Source organism: Mycteria americana, chromosome 7 (assembly GCF_035582795.1).
Source record: "Mycteria americana isolate JAX WOST 10 ecotype Jacksonville Zoo and Gardens chromosome 7, USCA_MyAme_1.0, whole genome shotgun sequence".
In the NCBI taxonomy this organism is placed as follows: domain Eukaryota; kingdom Metazoa; phylum Chordata; class Aves; order Ciconiiformes; family Ciconiidae; genus Mycteria; species Mycteria americana.
Genome location: NC_134371.1, coordinates 2,508,872 through 2,529,350, shown reverse-complemented (window position 1 = coordinate 2,529,350; position 20,479 = coordinate 2,508,872). Strand labels below are relative to the sequence as shown.

The window sequence follows — 20,479 nt, the reverse complement described above, 5'->3', positions numbered from 1 at the left end:
TTATTATGTATTGGAAAAATATTTATATTAATCAATTGAAGAAAGCTATTTAAGACACTTGTGAATCAAGGAGAAAAAAGAATTGTAAATTAAACCATCACTGAGTTTGAAATGTTGTCACATTCCAGAATTTTAAAATACTAAGAATCACACCATTCAAAGATTTCAAGTAATTTCCACTTAGTTTACATAAAATATCACGTACTATAAAGCAAACTGATTACAAAAAAAGCAGAACGACACTAAATTGTTCCCTGTTTTTATTATAGTTATAGTTTGTCATTTTACTTACCCATGCTTTGTGCCATATATCTCCTTTTCTTTTCCTTTGCCCTTCTCTTTTATTTTTTCTTTCTCTCTGCCTTTACGCCGCTCTCTTTCACGAGACCCGCTATGAGTTCTCCTATGACTGGATCTTTCACTACTTCGACTATAAGAACGTTGACGAGGTCTTGATCGTGATCTACACAAAATCCACAGTATTAAAATTTAGAAGTCATGCATTTTTCACTGTCATTGTATGTTAGATTTGTTATATAGTCCAACTATTTTAAACACATTTTCAAATCATTTAGTAATTTTATACTTTTAAACAAAAAACTGCCAATTTATCCAAAGAAAAGTGAAAAAGAAAGCACTGCTTCTACTCTGAAGGAAGAACGCAAAATAAATTAAACCACTCTCCTTAGTATTCACCCATTAACCAAGTAATCTGTATTACCAAAGCAATCTTTGGAGCTGTTGGAGAAGGAAAGGAAGGAATTTTTTTTCTTGAACATTAAACTTGAAATTCTTAAGTTCTGATCAATTTAGCTTGGCAAATAATCAAAGAATTTACAGCTGCTACTAAGTGCTTGTATTTACATATTAAAGACATTACTACTAATAACGATTCTATGTTCCATCAAAAACCAGAAAAAGCAGAAGCGACCTGTCCAAAGCCCTGTCTTTAGCCTGCAGAGCTGACGCTTGCACACAGCTTCTTACATCAAATTCAGATTTGAAACACACTTTGCAGAAAACCTATAAATAGGCCAAGCCTACAGGCCCAATAATGCAAGAAACTGCATACAGGTGCGAGGGTTTGTACACGTTTTTGGTTCTTGGTTACAGTTTCCTATACGGCTGTAGGATACTCTGTTCTCAATCATGTTATCCATTCCTCTGTAATAAATATATGTTGTTACGGATATACTTGCATGATAAAAGATCAAGAAGTATTACAATATGACTGTTTCTATATGTATCCAAAAAAACCTTTTCATTATTCCTGAATTTCTTTTAGACTATTTTCTAAATTTTAATTTATAATTTATCATGGATCAATACATCTTTTCTATGGTACAGGAGTAGCTATAGACAATGAATATTTAGGAAAACAGCAGTTCAAGTTTGCATTAGTTTCTATTACAACGTACATCTTGATAAAAGTTCCGACAGCACCTCATTGAAAAGTTTCATTAAGTACTGAGAGCGTTGGGGGAGAAGGGCACTTTTTAAAACAGTATAAAAAATTTATTTAGCACCTCTTGGAGTGCAAAACTCCAAAGGCCTTTAAAAGCAAAATCACATACAAAAGATCCCTCCATTTAAAAGGCAACAACTGTTTAATAAAACTCCACAATAGAATAAGCAAAAGAAAATACTACATCCAGATGAAGCTATAAATTACATTTAGGAAGAATGTTGTTATTGAGTCTGGAATCTGTCCAGCACCCTGGGGTTCACATACCTATTCTTGCCATTGCGCCTTTCAGACTAGCACCAGAGGTCAGAACCTCCGTTTTACGTTTCATTCCGCAGATGGCATCTCTTGCGACGCGGTATCTCCCATTTTCGGTCACCCTATTAGCACTAATACAATAGATCAAATTACCACTTAAGTGGCGTATTATGAACTATAGAACATTTTCTGTCTCAAAATGGATTTTTATTATGTCATCACAAATTAAAAAGCATCCATCCATTCTTTAGTCCTCAGGTAGAGGAAGTTTTGCCCCAAAAGAGTATTCTGGATATTAGATCTATTTTTTGATTAGCACTAAGACACTGGGTTTACAAGCATCATGAGGAGGCAGGCACAGACTTACAGACCCTACAGACATTCACTATTCAAAGGTAACCATGATTTCGGAGGGCTCTGCAAGTAAGACGCAAAGTCAGAAACAGTAAAAAAACAAAACAAAACAAACTAACAAAAAAAAAAAAGCCCTGTAGCAACACACATCACCTTCATTTGATGCAAGGCCTCTCCTTACTTAAGGGTGTAGTCCTTCAAACAGAAGTAACTGAGAAATCTAAAATACTTATTGCCAGAGAGCTTACTGTCTCAGCTCAAATTTGAGCTTGATTTCATATCTACCTTTCGCAGGTGCAAATAACAGCAAATTCAGTTCAGATTAGCTGGATGCTCAAATCCTAGATTTCTGTTTGTTCACACATGTCTAAGTAGAACAAGTGGCAGGTATAATTTACACAGAAAACCAGCTCGTAAAAATTAAAAGTAGACTTGTTGCATCAAATTTGTAGTAATGTACTTATAACAGCATTGACAAACCGATAAACATTTTCTTTACAGAAGCTGTCACTGTTCTTTCATTTGCAATCTTTTGCACCCCTAAAATTCATTAGCCTAGAGCGATCCCTAATCATTGCTTATCCTTTGGGTTTTACAATTAGAGAAAATAGCTGATACAGCTTGTGTTCCCTGTCCCGGGCACGCAGGTGAGGCAGGCAGATGATTATCAACGGGATATTACAGGGAAGATCTTAACAAAAATGTTAAGTTCTACTCCACAGAAGCCATCTCCGCAGGACACATTAGTTCAGTCAATCCTTCAATTATCAGAGCAGTTGATCTGGGCTGTAGATCAGCCCAGAGCACAGATGCAGACAATCCAGAATTGGCTTCATGCAGAGACAACCTCAGTTTGGTCAGACTTGTTAGCTCAGATAACAAGTTAGCACGCGTAGAAGGGTCTTCGGGGCAGTTCAGGTGCCAAGCCCGGCTGCCTCCGTGGGCTGCAGACCCCCAGCCTAACCCAAACCGACTGCCATGCCCTATTTTAGGGGATCTATAGACAGAACGGCTCAGAAAAAAAAGCTGCAAAGTCATCTAGTGTATTCCGCTGCACCTGAATCAACTTGCAGAGTCTCTCCTCTACATTTGCTCTCCAGTAGCTAAGACGGACGCAGGGTTCATTTGCTCGGCACAGGACAGAGCAGCCAGGACAGGCGCGCTGAGGGAGAGAGACGAGCACGCCCTAAGACAGCCTCTCGATGTAGCACCAGGTGAACACCGGCCACGCTGAGCCGCGACGGACGCGCGCAGAGGTAGCCTGACCTCCTCCAAAGATGAGTTTTCCTGGGTTTTCCATCATCGTACAAAGTTCTTTGCAAATATTTAATTTTTCATCATTTTCCCTTAATGCTGCAGAGCTACAGCCCTCCCAAATAAAATTAACTCTGCCTGCTAAGTTCACTGTATGTACTTATATTGATTATAAATGTTAATATATTTGGTTATATTTATATACAAACAGTATTTATAAAGCAACTCAACTCCAGAAATACAGAAAAACGTACTAACCCCAGTCAGGAACAGGGGTGAAGTAAATAAGGAAAACTGAGGCGAAGAAAAAAGGAACAGCCTAATATTCCTGCTCCCTTCAATTCCTGAGTGCTAGTGAAACTTAGATTCTGTTTATCGTTTTTAAACTGGGGTAACTACTGTGTTTCACATGTTGTACAGCAATGAATAATTTTGAAAAAGCTTATTCTCTATTAACCTTTCTCCTTCACAATCTACCCAAAGTCATAGTAACAGAGGACCATTAGAAAAACCACTAGGCACCACAACACAGTTTTATTAACAAATTTAAGCTGAATCCCAACTCTTGTTTAAGTCTTCTGCTAGTCTGAAAAAATCATAGGGACTTCTCACACAAGTAGAGGCATGAAAATTTTAAAATATATTTGCTTAACTATCTGACTAACAGCTTAGTATATTATGAGTTAAGACGCATTAGGTAGTTTTACCACATTTTGGTGAAACAAAGGAAGCACAGAGACTAAATACTTTAAGATAACAGACATAAGATGGCAAAAACAACAAACTTTACAGTATAATTCTCTAGAACAATTTCAACTTGCATGATAAAATAAGTTCTGCCAGCAATACTTCTAAAACTGAACCGGAATTAACAGGAAACCAGCAATAAACCATGTAAGAACTACTGAGCCTAAGCAGGTAAGACCACAATCTTCTTGATCTCTGCTAGTGTGCGCACTCTTAAGAGAGCTCTCAGTTTCTATGAAGTGCCATAGGAAATGATGATTAGCTACGACTGAAGCAAAAGCCACAATTACTCTGATATACGGAGTGAACGCTCCATCACCTCCAGAATGCGTGAAACTACCTCTTTAGGCCATGAAAATGGACAAGCACTGAGATGTATCGGGACTCTGCAGTGCAAGTCTCACAGCAACAAGTGGGAACTGCAAAACAGTTTTGGATTTGTCCCCCCCCGCCCCAAGGGAAAATGAAAAGGCAATGGTTTGTTGCCTACAAACAGGTTCTCCCTGCATTCATCAAAAAACCAAAATATGAGCTAAGGCTTCTTTCTGCCCAAACTGAAAAGCTTAAGGAAGGGACTGAGCAAAAGAATAAGCAAAGAAGAGACTCACTTTATCTTTTAAAAAAGGCATAAGATGTAATCTTAAGGGGGGAAAAAGTCAAGCATTTTAAACATAAGAACAAAAATGAGATTATTGATTCAATAAAGTTAAGAAAACTTAAATAAATGAAGCTAAAGAAATTAGATTCATAGCAAGAAGGAAGCAAAAATTATGCAACACCATATACTGAGAGGCCAAAAATATGTATTCAGAAAGCAAAGAAGTTATACGAAAATGTTTAACAAAAAGTTACAAAGAAGGAAAAGCACAGCTTCCCACCAAGTACGCAAAAGGACATGCTGTGTTTGTATACAGGCAGATGTTACTACTCTTCCTGGGATTTTATTTATTGGTAAGTACTCCCAAAACAAACTGCCACTTAAATTTTCCCTCTTACATAAAACTGTTCTAAGACCTCAACAGCTAAAACCTGCCTCATTTCCTCCAGCTCTGACAGATGCTCCAATCTCTCTGACATCCCAGGCTAATGAACCCCCCCCCGGAAATACAATTCAAGACTAATTCTGCAACACCAAACACAAGCTTTGACGGGCCAGGTGAGACGAGGACTACGCAATGAAGAAGCCACGATTCCCCACTTAGCTTGGTCTTGTCTGAAACACCGGGGAACAGTAAGCGACTGTATGAACAGACACCATCCTGCAGACATCAGGACAGAATTAAGAGGACATTTAAAAGCAAGTCTGGAATGTTGTAAGCCTCAAGTCTGTGACTTTGCAATCCAAATAGCTTTCTCTACTTAATTTCTATGCCGTTTCTTCCCCCTCTCTCTCTCCCTTTTAAAGAAAGGGCTAACATTCCATCTCCAACATCCACTTCTCTGTGGCAACTGCAGAATTTGAACGATGAAACCTCAGAAAGTTAGATCATGCTTTGGCAACTTCAGGTAAGGCTCCTGACCTTTCTCTAGTACACCAAGGCTGCAGGTAATTAAAGAATTAAGATCAAGACCAACAAGAAAAATGCTGCTTCATAGTGCCTCAGATACATTCAGGATTTCCTAGTGTCATCCCCCAGCAGCACAGGCTGGGTTCACGGGGTAGAGCCTCTCGGTAAGGGCAGACGAGCAAGGGCTAACCTCAGACCGGACGGCCGTATCGGCACCTTCACAGGGCCAGGCTTAAGCACACGGAAAAGCTGCACTTAATGCCCCAGAACTTCGTTTTACAGTATGTTACCATTTTAATAAGATAGCCGTCTTTTTTCTTTGCCTATAAGCCCAAAATCCTAAAATATTTGTTTTAAGAACACTTTATGCAAGTTTCCATAAGGCCTCTATTAAACCCAAAATACACAATAGGCTCTTGATAGTAGAAGATAATTTCATAAAGTGAAAATTAAAGTACACTAAATTTGCTACCCTTACATGCTACTCTTACACTCTAAATTTGGTGTATAACAAGCTGTGGTACATTTCCATTTGTAGCGTGAACGAATTCACCTGTACGTTACTATGAATTACTGTTAAAATATCTTGCAGGACCTACAGGACAGGAAATAAAGATATAACTTTATGAAACGGAGCTACAAGAAGTCATCTGTGCCAAGAATTCATCAGTAAACAAGAACAAAAGTCCACAGATCAAGCAGAGAATAAAGATTTTCTCTTTTATTACTGTTGAAAAATAAAAACAATCCCCATTATTCATATTAAAGCAAGTCCCAAAGTGTTCAAATTATAGAACTACTGGAGGAAAAAAAAAAAAAAGTCAGGCTGGAGAGTCGACTGCCAGCATGCACACCCCCTTCCCCCCGCACCAACACACACCAAACACCCACCCACCATGCCAAAGGTTAAGTCATTTAGTCAAGTTCAAAGATCTTCAAAGAGTTCTTAGATCCAGATAAGCCCATATGTTGCCGAAATTCTGTGAAAAGCTATTACTTTCCAATCTGCTTTTCATGTCTAAGTTACAGAACACACAGATGCTTGGCATCACTCAGTATCCCTAAATTCTCACACCAGATAATCAAGGCTCACCAGAAACTTTCCTATCTAAAATCCTAAGGAACGTCTTTATTCCATCAACACTTAGTCCACTTGTAAAAATTGAAAGTATCCATAAAAGCCCATTCAGTTACTGCACAATAAGTGTTAATTTGCTAATTTCTTCACAGGTAATCAATTAAAATGTAAAATATTGGATAAAATTAGTTGCACTAAATTTAACAGCTGCTCCATAAGCATAATTAGTTTCACAAGGGCCATATGTATTCTGAACAGAGACAGAGTTGAAACAAATAAGCAGATTTTAAAACAAGTTTGAGGAAATCTGCATTTAATTAGCAGGTGGGCACTACAACTGCATAATGTTTTTATACATTTATATTTATGAAGTGACAGAAGATCTAAAGGCTTTTTAAAATGGCGTTTATTGTTTGAATGGGAACTGTTTTGCTGCATGCTAAAGTGATTTAAATCCTTATAGCTCTGCTTTGAAAAAATCATAAATGGTGAAAGAAAACATGTGGAAAACTGTAAAACTAGAAAGAATTTGCGACAAAAAGCAGATACACATACCATAACCAAAAGGAAACTACACTTAATTAAATGTACACTACATCTGGAATATCAGCCTAATAAAACGTGAAACTATTAATTTTCATTGTTCTAAAGGAAATGAGGTCAGTGTCGTTTAGTATTTCCCCAATTATATTGCACTAAAGCACTGAACTATATCTTATAGGTACAATCTAATCTTTTCAAAACACTACAGTTTGAAAACAGTCACCGAGATAGACTTTTTTAAACGGAAAGAAGAATTAGAGCACAGAAACGACAGCTCAAACAGAAGAAAACAAGCGCGCTTGCAGTGAAGGTAAGTGTTTGAAAAAAATAAGTTATTTTGTTGGCAAACAGCAACCACCACTCAAATGAAAGTTCCAGAGATGTCAAGTTCCTCCCCGGCATTCTTCTAAGTATCTCTCAGCTGATACCATTCTTATTAGATTATTATTAGCTCAATAGCTGCAAGCAAAACCCGACAAGTTCATGCCTCTTTAATACTTTAGCAATAAATCAAAAGTCTGGGAAAGAACAATGAAACACAACTGCATTGCATCAAACCTGGATATTCATATTGGTAATAAAGACATAGTGCAAACGCACAACTAATTGCAGCAAAATGACATGTTCTCTTTCGAAGCATATTAAGAGAAAGTTTCTTGTTTAACTCAACTTCACTAGCAAGAAAAAAAAAATCACAGTACAAGTTCTTGGGGAAGGTAAAAATGTCAAGCATCAACTGCAGTTGTTCAGAGTGTGGAAATTACTAATACTACACTTTTTTTTTTTTTAATACAAATACTGCTACCTCTATAAAACATTTCGGGTCACTATTAGTTTGCAGCTTTAAAATGCATGCGTTTGAGGAAATTAAGTATAGATAATGTGTGATAATACGGTTTATTTATTGTTAAATATAAGGTGAGTGAAAAATGAAACTAGGCAGAAGCAGAGAGTCAGCTTTTAAGTCTTAAATGAGACTGGTGCTAAGAGGAAAAAGAAGTCGTTTCAAGCCAGCAATTTAGAGAGTTGGTAAGTGACAAAATAGAGGGATATTAAAGATAATAACAAGATCATCCACAGCGCCAGAGAAATGCAAGATGAAATACAAACAATAACAGGGACAAACAAGAACGCGGTTTGCAGAAATGAGACAGTGGATTCACCAGATACAGGCATCAACTTAGTTCAGTAATAAACAATTCTCCACCTATAAATTACATTAATCAAACATTTGAGGAAACAATACTCAAAATTCCAGTAAGCTGTAATTAAAAAAAAAAAGTAGTTACTGAAAACTTGCATGAACACTACATAAATGCACCAGACAGAAGAGCAGACAGAGAAGACACTGCTTTTAGCCTTGTTTATTCTCAAGAAGTCCGTTTTTTACAAGTCTAGCTCTCCAGGCTACAACCTTCTGGTCTACCTCTTCTCACTTCCAAAGAAGATTAAAGCGCCTTCTTCGCCGCAACGCCTTGACCATCCTCCAAAGAGTCTCCTTACAGTAGCTGAAAGGCTCTAGATCCAGTGCCGACAGGGACAGAGCATCGCCGGTTCAGCACACCCACATCACCACAAAGGTGTTGGAAAACCTTCAGGAGACCAACGACTGGGTGAAAACACTGTCTCCAGAAATACAGAAAGTTTACTTAAACTGAGCTTTTGCATCAGCAGTCCTTTGCTCAGAGACTTGCTTCTCGTGGAGTTCGGGCAGAACTCCTTGCCTAAGGAATGAGTGATAGAAGAGAAGCTGCCCACAACCCTACCAGCTCCAGGAGCACTTCGACAAAAGCCTTGCCGGAAAACTAAAACCAGAAAACAGACTTTACTAAACATTGTCTGAAAACCAGAAATATAAGTCATAGATTAAAGAGCTGCTATTCAAGCATGGAGATAAACCATTTGTTTTTGTCGACGTGCTTTTACAAAATGCCTAACAAAGCTAGTTACACTAACCTGTACATAACCATAACTTGCTCCCTTCATCAAATGGCTCACTCGAGGAGCATTTCCTCGCGTGCAGAAGCGTGATCTGCTTGAGAAGGCCAGATGCACATTACGGATACGTATGGAAGTATATGAACTAACTGCAGTGTTATTGGATACACATTATTTTTGCATTCGGCACAGAAAACAAGATATGCTATTTTTCAACAGGCTTTTTTATGCAGAGGCAGGATTGTGGGAGCAGCTGTGGCCAAAGGAAGTGTAATGAAGTGTGCTGGCTGGGGTTTGGGAAGGGAGAACAGCTGTGTGAACAGCTCCCACTGATCTACTGAATTGCGAGCTGTTCCACTCCATTAGTGATGGCAGGAGGGGACCCTCTCCCCACTGTATTCCTTCAGCTTACAGCGAGACCACTGCCTACCCTAGATATAACTGCTCCAAAGGAGCTGAGGGTCTTTGGCCTCATCTTCATCGGGGGGAGACGCTGCATCATTCATTTCCCTTGTTAATCTGTATGAAGACTCTGAACTGCTTCTCTTTGCTAAGATTTCACCTCAAATTAGGACCGTCAGTTTAAGAACACACCTATTTTTACATGAAATTAATTTCTTTCACATCTTTCTTTTCTCAGAGACTGTCTCAAAACAGGACTTATTTCTAACCCTACATTCATGCAGCCATCTCATGACGGAACAGTAAAAGCTAGAATTTAATTCTAATGACCTTTGGGTAATAAAATAATAAAGAAATGGGAGATAGTACGCTGTCCTGGCTGCTGAATAAACTAGGAAAAAAGCCACCCCTCCAATTCCCCATCATTTCTCATTCAAAGCAGTTCTAGCAGTCTTGAAATTCTAGACTTCAAGGGCATAAAACCACATCCACCAACACAAATGTATGCAATATCCGGCTGCACATATACTATATATAAACTTCGTTATTAAACCTAAGTTAAGGTTGATAAGAGAAGTAATTATTGTTCCAGTAATCTGTTAACAAAAGAAAAGCTTGTACCCTTTGAGAACGTCCAGCTTGTTTTCTGCTCATACATGAGTTTAAAAGCTACTCAACCCCAAGGCGAGGCAAAAGCAAAACCGTCGTTAGTTTGCCACACAAAGATGCCAGCACGAAGGATTCCTTCCTCTCCTAACCAAATTCCAGAACTGCCACTGCTTAGGTTGAAGAAAAAGCAACCAGAAAAAAAGTGAGCTGTATGAAACTTCTGTTCCTTTAGATTGTCTAATCCTGCAGAAAAGACATTCTATATCTTTTTTACATTCTTTAAAAAAAAATAATAATAATAATGGGAAAACCTGAGTTCTATATGAAGGAATAAGGTAACATTCTATTAGCAAGTAAATTCATCAGGCTTTGTAATTAATTTATACATATGCATGCAGTTATTCTGTTCTTGATACAGCTGGAATCTATTTTAAAAAACAAAGGTCCAGCTTAGTTTCAGGACTCAATAAATACACCAAATTATTTGTTTCTACATCATGCAGGCATTAGCGACTCTGCATCTGCTATGACAGGAAGATCTGGATGTATCACACAGCGATGAAAAAAGGTCAAATTCATTTTCCAGATGGAATCACTATCCAGGTAATTATTTGTTGTAAATTTGACAACACCTCTGATATTATGTTAAAAAGTTGAGCATACGTGAGAGATTTCAAGGTTGAGTTTTGCACTTTCCTAGTGCCTCTGAGAAGTTCAAATTAGCTACAGGTAAGCGCTACTCTTCCGTCTCTCTTTGAGAAGACCAGTTTTATTTTTTTGTGATTGTAAAACATCTAGGATTGAGGCTCCCAATCATGGCTCGAGCTTAAAGATGCTATAATATTTATGTATACTTACATCCATTAAGAGATATCAGACAGCTGAATGAAATTACCTAAACAGATGCTTGAAATCAACTTACACCACAAAACGCTGACTGTTCTCATAAACGGAAAACAAAAACCCCAAATGCAGAACCCAGCCCAGAGCATTACAGCCCCATCGCTGTCAACAGGAGGGCCTGGAACCACGGAGGAGCACCAGCACGGATCCAAAACTGAACCAACAGGAAAAAAAAAGTCCCAACATTTCTCATTCTTCAACACTGCAGCAACTTGCAGTACCATTTAAAAGGCTCAAAAAACTGCTTAAAGACAAGATTAAAGCATATGCTTGTCCTTAGAAACAAACAGCTAATTTAAAAGACTGGAACTATTGAGACAGACTCGATTCACATGATGACCAGAGGTCTCAAATGACACTTTGGAAATAATACTTAGACGAAGAGCTGTGTGTCTACTTGTACTTGACTGGTAACAAATTAAACCATTTCTCTGTGCTCACAATTAAGAAAAAGGGAAACTTTTTTCTTTAACTCAGTGATAACCCGGCATTTTAGGTTTAAATTTTATGAGATGTAAAAAGTTTGAGGTATTCCACCTACACTTTTTACCACATTAGGTTTATGAAGTATATAGAAAGACTTTTAGAATACCATCTTGTTTTGCCAAATTAAAAAAAAAATCTTAAAATATTTAATGAAAACAGCCATAAACTGACTATAGGATCAAGTCTCTGAAAATTTAGTCACAAAAGGGCTTTAGAAACTCCTAAAGCGCACACACAAAAAAGCAAAAATGTATCATGCCATACTGTCAAAATCTTTTGAAGACACAACATGAACAGTTTGTATATTTTATTACTCTTTTTCAATACACATTCTGAAAATGCAAAGATAATTTTCTAATTTACATGCAAGTTAGATGCATCTTACTTCAATATTTTGTATTTTACAAACACCCAGTAGATAGAGGAAAGCATGGTCTTTTTTTAATATTCTCCTAGATGAATACTGAACAGCTTATTTGCTGGAGACTGATGAAGAATACATAGCTGACAGGCTTATCAGATGCAAAATCTAGTTTACTGGAAGTTGTCACCTATAACCCTGTGGTGTCTTTCCCAAACCCCAACTCTAATGACTAATTAAAAACTCCAAGGAAAGGAGCGGGAAAGAAACTCTGAAAATTTCACTTAGTTTTCAAAAAAAAAAAAACAAACCACCCACAAAAAAAGTGTTTTCATCATGGAACCTGCAACTGTTACATAAAATATGGTAAAATAAAACATATTAAAAAGAACAAAATCTGAATTGTTTTTAAAAAATACATAAAGCGACAAAACTACTCAATTATTATACTTCAAAATGTGTTATGACTATTCTGATCAATTGATGATCTAAAAACAAACTACTTGATATTAGTCCCAATTTAAATGGGTAATAATGATCAATTAAAATGCAATTCCTACACACCTATGCCTTCGTTTAAAAGATTCTCAGTTTTACTATGGAATTCTCTTCTAAGCTTTGCTTTTTGTTTAAAACAAAATTACAAAACCTCACACAACCACAGCAAAAACATGAAATAATTACAGACCAGCATTGCATGGCCTTCCTGAAGCTGCAAGAAGCCTGCGACAGCAGCTATTATGTACTACACTCATCTCAATTTTGAAACCTGAAGGCAAGAATTAAAAATGTAAACTGTATTATTTCCATCACTGAGAATATTACCAAAATTGTACAGTTAACAAGCCGACTCCAAAAATAAACCCCTACCTATTGTGTCCCTCAAAAGCTTCAACAACTGTCTGCCCAACAGCTACATCACGACTTCCAGAAAATTAACACCATTATGGGGAAGTTGGAGGGGAAGGGAATGGGAACGTAATGAGATTTCAGAACGGGCAGGTAGTAACCCATATTACAGTAACAACGTACCAAGCGAGGAAAACTTCCCTGCCACCCCTCCGCCACCTTCAGATGCCTCTTTGGGAGTCATTGATGTCCCCACGCCTACAATGACACCGGTAGCTGCCTGCGGTTCATTGTGCGGGCAGACGGTTGTTCTACTGTTGTGTATTTTTCATGTCCCTCCAACTTTGTTTTTTCCCCACACCTATTGTTTCCTGCTGCTAATCAAACTACCAAGTCTTTGGGGCTGAAATTCTATTTTGAATACTCATCGATACTGCAGATAGCACACTAAGAGCTTGATCCCTGTCTGGCACTTTCCTATTATAAGTAACATAAGGGTACGTTGACTAACCACAGGCAATCGAGATATTACCATTCCTCAGATGAGATGATATCATCTCTAACAATCTATTGTACTTCACAGTTGCAACGTACTAGAAACTTGATAACTTTGGTTACCAAGCTTCAGTTTCATAAGCTGCACCAATCTCGTGATCATATCAGCTTACTGTAAGATATGCTCTGAAATAAGGTCAAGACTTCATTGTATTATTCAGATAATTCGATCTTTTTAATTTAGCTGAAGCATGGGAATACTCCATAATTCAGATACTTTACCACAGTCTTCAGGAAAGCTTTCATCAGAATACTCAAGATCTTACTTTATCCTGTTGCCTGCTCTGCAACGTTCAGACTTCTAATGCTCCTTTCAGGCTAGGGGCGAGTAGCAACGCATCCCAACCACCCCTGGTTACCACCCGTCTGAGTAAGTGCCTCCACTGACTTGGACTCAAGATTAGAGCTGCAATCTAATGCACTTCTGCAGTCCGCAGCTGGAAAGTTGTTGATATACTCCGATTTTAGCAAAAGCTGGCTCACTGGGTCTAGCAGATAGGACAATCAACAGTGTAAGGCGTGTAACTGTGCAGATTTTGTCTTCATCCTGTAAATCAGATACAATTAAGGACCCCATCGGGACAGGCCACTGTTTTTATCCTCAGTGAGTGGCTGAGCCCGGTAACAGCACTGATACACGCTCCTTCCGTTCTCTGTATTCCTGTCGAGTCTACTCTCTACTTCGTTTTGATTTACAGGGTTTGCACAAGTAAATTCAACAGTAGACTGGAATCATGAAAAAGCAGACCCTTATATTCTGATTTGATAGTTAAAATCCTTGATGTTGGAGACTTAAGGAAGAATAACCGGCTGACTTGAAATGGAGAATAAACAGATAATAAACTGAAGGCTTGCTTGAAATTCGCCTACATTTCCCATTTCTCAGACATATTTCCTCTTTGCTCTTCCAATCCCCTATCCAGCAGCTGTTGTCTGCCTCCCCCTTGGAAAATAAGACACAAAGTAATGTTACGAACAAAAACCATGCACATTTTCAGGACATTCACATTTCTGAAGAATGGACAGTTTTCAAAAAACAAAACAAAAACCCCAACCTTTGAACTTTCCACAGACCAACAAATGAAGCAAAAGATTCAGGGCAAGGATAGCATTAACAACTTCTTGTTTGTTCTATTATTATTTATTCTAGCATTTATTTGTAGGTTGTAGAACATAGCACAACACTTGGACAGGATGGAGTGTAAGCAGCAGTGGGAAATAGTATCATTTGGCCATTTTCAACTTATTTTGAGAGAGGAAAAAAAAAAACAAACAAACCAAGAGTTATTTACCATTCCTTAATTCAAACCTTAAGGAAACCAAAATGATATTGATTCCTTGGCAACAAATCTACCCTTGACTGGGCAGCTCGGCCTTAGGGGATCTCAAGCCAAGACAAAGCAAAGGGAGATGAGCCATGAGTAACGCAGGGCACAGACTGACATAACCCACCGTGCCCCTCTCAGAAGTCATAGCTGAAGACATTTGCCTACATTCAGCTGATTAACTTGTGGAAGGGGCATGACTGATTTGGCTCAGTGTGTGAAATCTCATCCTTTTTTATTTACTGCTTCTTGTTAGCCATTTACTTGAAAACTATGAAGTCTTCTCTTCTCTAGTTTAGTAGGAGAGTCAGGTCCAGATATATTTTGGAAGCTCTCACCAGAAAGGGAAGAGGTCTACCTCAAACGAAATTAAGCCGTTTATTAAATTCTTTTGTAACATGCATTTCATTTTAAAATATGCTAGAAAAGATTTATAAAAACAAGACTAAAGATCCTTTCCCAACATATTTTCTTGGTTTGTAGTCCTCAGCTGCTATAACAGTACAATCTTTAATTGCACACCATATTTTTGTTATAGGATAAAGCCTCTTAAACCGTTAAAATACAGTGCATTAAAGAGTTCACAAAAGATTAATGACTTCTAGCTAGCAAAAACTGCATTTTGTTAGTCAAAAATGAGACACACATTTATAAACTACATATGTCAGTCATATTTTCTTCCAACATGCAGGAAAAGAAGTGATCTAGACCACATTTGCTATGAATTTCACATGGCATAACACTATTTACCAGTGTGCCAATGTTGGGTAGTCTGCGGAGAAATAGCACAACATCAATTCAGGGTAGTAAATCCAAGTTACCCTAGAAAAGATGACTGCTTTAAGACAGAGGAAAGTCCGGAGGAATGGGAAGTACTGGCCAAAGCTGCTCATCGTTTCAAAGCACGCTGAAGGTCCCTGACAGCAGTACTCTACCGGAGCCCTGGGGAATACCAGCTGATCTTCCAAAGCAAGTCCCAGAAGGACAGCAGAAAGGACCTCCTGTCTTCAGGGAGGAGGACGTTCGGTACAAGGAGAGCCTTCACAGAGCCAGGTGGGCGATGGGGGCCACTCAGAACCCCGAATTCAACACAAACCAGATGCTGAGGTTTGGTAATTACATAAATGTATGTTTAAAGTTCTCACCGTGAACGGTTTTATAACTACCATGATAGCTTTACTTATGTTATTCCCACTGCACTGCTACACTACATCAAAGAAAAATATACTCATCGGTAGTTACACTTTTGACTAACACCAGAATTTCCAATACAGCCAATCAGAAAGTTCAAAGGCAGCTTAAAACCGTTGCTCCACTCTAAAATGTATTTCCTAACAGCAGTTTTGATAATCTAGAGAGCAGCACTTCCATATATTTGACAGGACTTGACAAAATACAATTCCTAATGAGTGTCAATGAGAGGCTATTTTCATTTCATATATTTTTTCTGTTTTGAATATTTGTTTACAAAAAAGTGATCTCTTCTCAAAGGTTACCATTATACAAGTCTCAAAATTAAAACAATTTCAATTTTTAAGGAATTCTGCAGCTTTCCTTAAGGATTAGCTTATATTTTAGTTTATGCTACCACAATGCAATTGCTTTAACACCTTGTCTGTGATTTGAACTCGTAGTTCATGAATAAATGACATTTTTTGCTTTTTTTAATGAATAACTATTTTCAATCTTACACTTTAACCATAATCTGAACAATTATTTTTTAAACTTATGTTTTAACATTAAATTACTAGAACCACATTTTTTGTAGCAAAAAATGGCAAAGCTGACCTTTATTTTATTAGCCTACAATTTGCTCACCAGTGTTTTCTTAAGCTATATGAATGGCTTATGTACGTTGACAGCATCCCACAGATGGTTATGATTATGTCCAACAGGACAACGCACTCATTGAAAACTTTCACAGACGCTTACCTAATGGGATGTCACATTAAATCTGACATGGTAAGATAAAATAACTCCATACTAATTATAACATCTCAAAAAGGTCATTTTCAAGGGATATTCACAACATTTCTAATGTAATTATTGACAGAACCCGTGCACTAACATTCACGTAAGAATGAGGTTTTAAACAACTGCGATTATTGCGCAGCTTTCTTCTGCCAGAAGATGTCCTTGAATATACATAGCTGTCAACATCTTGGAAATAGATGCCCCTAACTACGAAACTCTGGTAAACGTCAGAATTCGATTTGACTACTACTTGCTTCCTCTCTTAATGCTTAATGACTAATTCCTCAGAGATACCCTTAAAAGCCCTAAAATGTTGTCCTTGGGTAGAAACTTTCACTCAGCAATCAATCGGGAGCAAATTAGATGATTGTGTTGAAATGTACTGCACTGTTTAAGCTAACAAATGAATGAAGAAAGGTAGTATATCGGAACATATGCCACTACACTGAAGTTGCTAAAAGGGTCTGTTGGAAGAATATTTGGTTTCCAGTGAAGCTAATATGCTATAAGAAGGGACAGTGATGAAAGAATACCAAGTCATATGGAAATCCAAATATAGTGACAGACACAATTATTTTACTAATTGCTAATGAATACAGTCAAGTGGCTTCAAAAAGCAAAACTTTGCTTGGACTACTTCAGGTTTTGACCTCTGCATGAGCAAATGCATTTCAAACTGAAGCCCACCAAAATTGATTAACGGCGCCAGCCAAGGCCAGCGTGTAGTTGAAGCTTTTTTCCATCTATCACATGGCCCCAAGGATAGTTAAATGAACCTTAAAATGGCTACAAACAGCTCAATGACTACACAGACTCCTGCCAATTAGAAATAATTAGGCAGTCATTTTGGTGGTAAGTCTTTTTAAGTGCATACATAATGATGCAATGATGCTTATTAGCGATCTCATATGAGCTATGCTCAAACAGCCTGGAATAATTATGCAACTATCACAAAGCCTTGCACATCTCTGTACTTCACCTTAATGCATTTAAAAATCCACTTCATTACCTCCAGTAATTAATCCTCCATTAATTGCAGGAAAAGCCCAGTTTACCGTGCTTCGTTTCTAATTATCTTATAAATAGTTATGGTTCTAATTAATGTGTTCATTAAGCTGAATATCTTTCTCAAAGCCATGCTCAGAGCAAAGGTTCCGCTTTTGAGAGAAAAAGCCTAACTAGCCATAAGGTGAGGCCATTTTGGTTGTATTTGCTTTTATTTTAGTATATTCAACCTCCTAATTGGCATTTAAAATCTAATTTGGAAGAACTTCAAGAAGACTATATAGTAGAAAAATAGGAAAAGGATTTTTTTTTTTTTACCCATTCTCCAATCAAGAAGCTTAGAGCTTTAACAGGAAAACTTTTAGCATAGCTTTTTGATATAGACTGGTAACAGATTTTCAGTGCTATGCCACACATTAATTTAAATTCTATTACAATTTAGCTTACCCCTGCATGTTTCCATATAAGAGAAGCAAAAACTATAGAAGAAAAACAGATATCTAACAGTATATGCATAATTTAAGAACATACTACTGCCCTTGCCTCCATTTCTAGGACATAAATCAGCAGTACAGAATTACAAAAATATTGAAATCAGTTATTCAAGCTGAGCATAATGTAACTCTTTAAAGTCAATGAGGGTTTTTCAGTTTGCCTTACTAAGAGTTGATATGATCCTATGAAAACCGCAACTGAAGAATATTTTAAAATAGTATTTATGGATAAGGAAACTCGATATTGAAAGCATATGTTTCACAGTATTTTGGAGGTATGCATATATGAATTTGCAGAAAACTTAAAGATTCAAAATTAAAAAAAGGTCTACATGATTAGATGCAAAATATTTAAGTTACAGTTAATATTAAGGTATAGATATTAATTTCCTATCTTTTCCTAGATTTTTTTTTAAATATACATTGTATTTAAATACAACTCTCCAGTTACACAATGCAAAAACAAATTGAGGTTTTCACATTTTTTCCTTATGTGATCACATATTTAACAAAATATTTTGCTCAGGTAATTACTTAAGCACTATTTTGACAGTAAAAAGACAAAGGCTCTACATATGCCTGAAATGATCAGGTTTTTTAATCATCTTTTCTTCCTATAACATCACACCTGAGTTAAATCTGGAATCACTGAAGTCAAGTGCAGCTTTGCCGTCAACTCCGATAGGACCAAAGTTTTATACCAATAAACCTATACTAGGACCAGCTGAAGCATTATCATCTATATACATTCTCGCTCTTGCATTTCAGGGAGACATGGTGCCTTGCCTTAGAAACTGGCAACTTGCCCCGTTCCCAGTGCCTTCCTCCAGCTTTAAAACTGCCTCTCACCTGATCTCAACTTGAACAACCCAGGCTTGACCCTTTTTTCCCCACCCCGCACTCTCCATGCATGAGCATCTCACCCTGTTCTCTTGCTCCTCACTAAAGGAGAGGAAGAGAGAGCTTTCAGACAGATCAATGCACTGAACTGTCTTGAAGCATAGATGTGGGAGGAGAAGAACAGGCACTAAAGGATGAAGGGACAGTCAGGAAAGTGTCACAGTACCCCAACTTTAATCAGCTTAATCGGCATGAACTCGCTCCCAAAGCGCACTTGGGTCATAATATCAGCAAAAACCAGCAGCTGCCTATCTGGATCTTGAAGTACAATTGATTTATATGGGATAAAATTTGTTTGTACAAAGGTACCAAAAATACTGTATGCAGCAGCTACTGTTCTACTCATGAAGACAGCAATACCCTGCTAATGAGCAATGGCTTCGGCTGAAATCTTGGACAAAAGCAGTGATCAAAGAATTCCAGGGCATGTATGCCGATTTATACAGAAGAGCCATCATCTCTAAAAAAAACAAACAACAACAAAAAAATCCTCTAAAGCAAGAGTCAGCAAGTACCATCTCCACCACAAAGATGGATTGTGAAAGGCATACAGCACAGCTAGGAGCCAAGAATCATACTACCTTGAGAGAAATAGCTAAGAAAGGCAGTGGTCCCCAGGTCCTGGCTCCCACGAAGTTCCAGACCAGCTCCCAGCCACAGGAGCAAGGCATTACTGATGAGCATCTTATCTCTCTGGTAATTAATTTCTCCCAGGACCTGATATATTTCTAGCAACATATTTAACCTCTAGTTTGAGAACAGCAAAGCATCAGGCACAGCATACTTCAAATGTTGCTGACCCCTGCTCCAAGGTGGCTGGTTACAAGAACAAGTCTTATTATAACTGCCCCTCATGTAACTTGAATGAAATAACACAAGAGTAATATACAAAGATAATTGAGGAGGACTATGGTAACCAATCTATTAATATGTAAAGCAAACGTGGCAAGGAATCTGTGGAAGAAACTGTAATCCATCACTAAAACTACCGTGGGAAGCTGGATTAGGGTTGTACGTGCAATCTTAACTCTGGCCCATACAACTTCAGCGAGGTTGACTTGGGTACATTCAACAAAACTCAGGCTGAGTTTTTGAAATACACGGGGTTGACAGCTACTTGTATTCTATTGTGACAGAGTAACTGTTACTCTTGCTAGGGTTTTTTTACATTCTGATGAGTCCCATAGAAAAGATACAGTAAAACACTTTTGCAGCAAAAACACATGTTTTTCGCCTGCATCTTTTTAAGCTAGATACTGTTACTGTCATACGTTATTAGAATTAGAAAGAAAGATGGGAATAAAGTAAACAGTGAAATGTTTCTACTAAATGCTACAATTTTGCATTTCACATTTGGATAATCACATTCTAGAAACTAACAGTGGAAACAGCAGCAATTTACATAGCAAACAATGATGGTCTTATATTACCAATGCATCTTTAAGACATCTGCTATATGTTGGTTTGCATA

The 20,479-nt window shown here is 37.7% G+C and overlaps 1 protein-coding gene across 3 annotated transcripts in view; it reads right to left on the bottom strand.

Annotated features, from left to right (window-relative positions):
- RSRC1 (arginine and serine rich coiled-coil 1) overlaps window positions 1-20,479 on the bottom strand; it is a 178,549-nt gene that overhangs the window by 138,498 nt on the left and 19,572 nt on the right. For 2 of the 3 annotated variants that reach the window (XM_075506788.1, XM_075506789.1), the window contains exon 4: window positions 293-463. The exons of the other annotated variant lie outside the window; for it this stretch is intronic. In XM_075506788.1, the coding sequence (XP_075362903.1) occupies window positions 293-463 (171 nt within the window). The remainder of the gene's footprint in view (window positions 1-292; window positions 464-20,479) is intronic. 3 annotated transcript variants of the gene reach the window in all.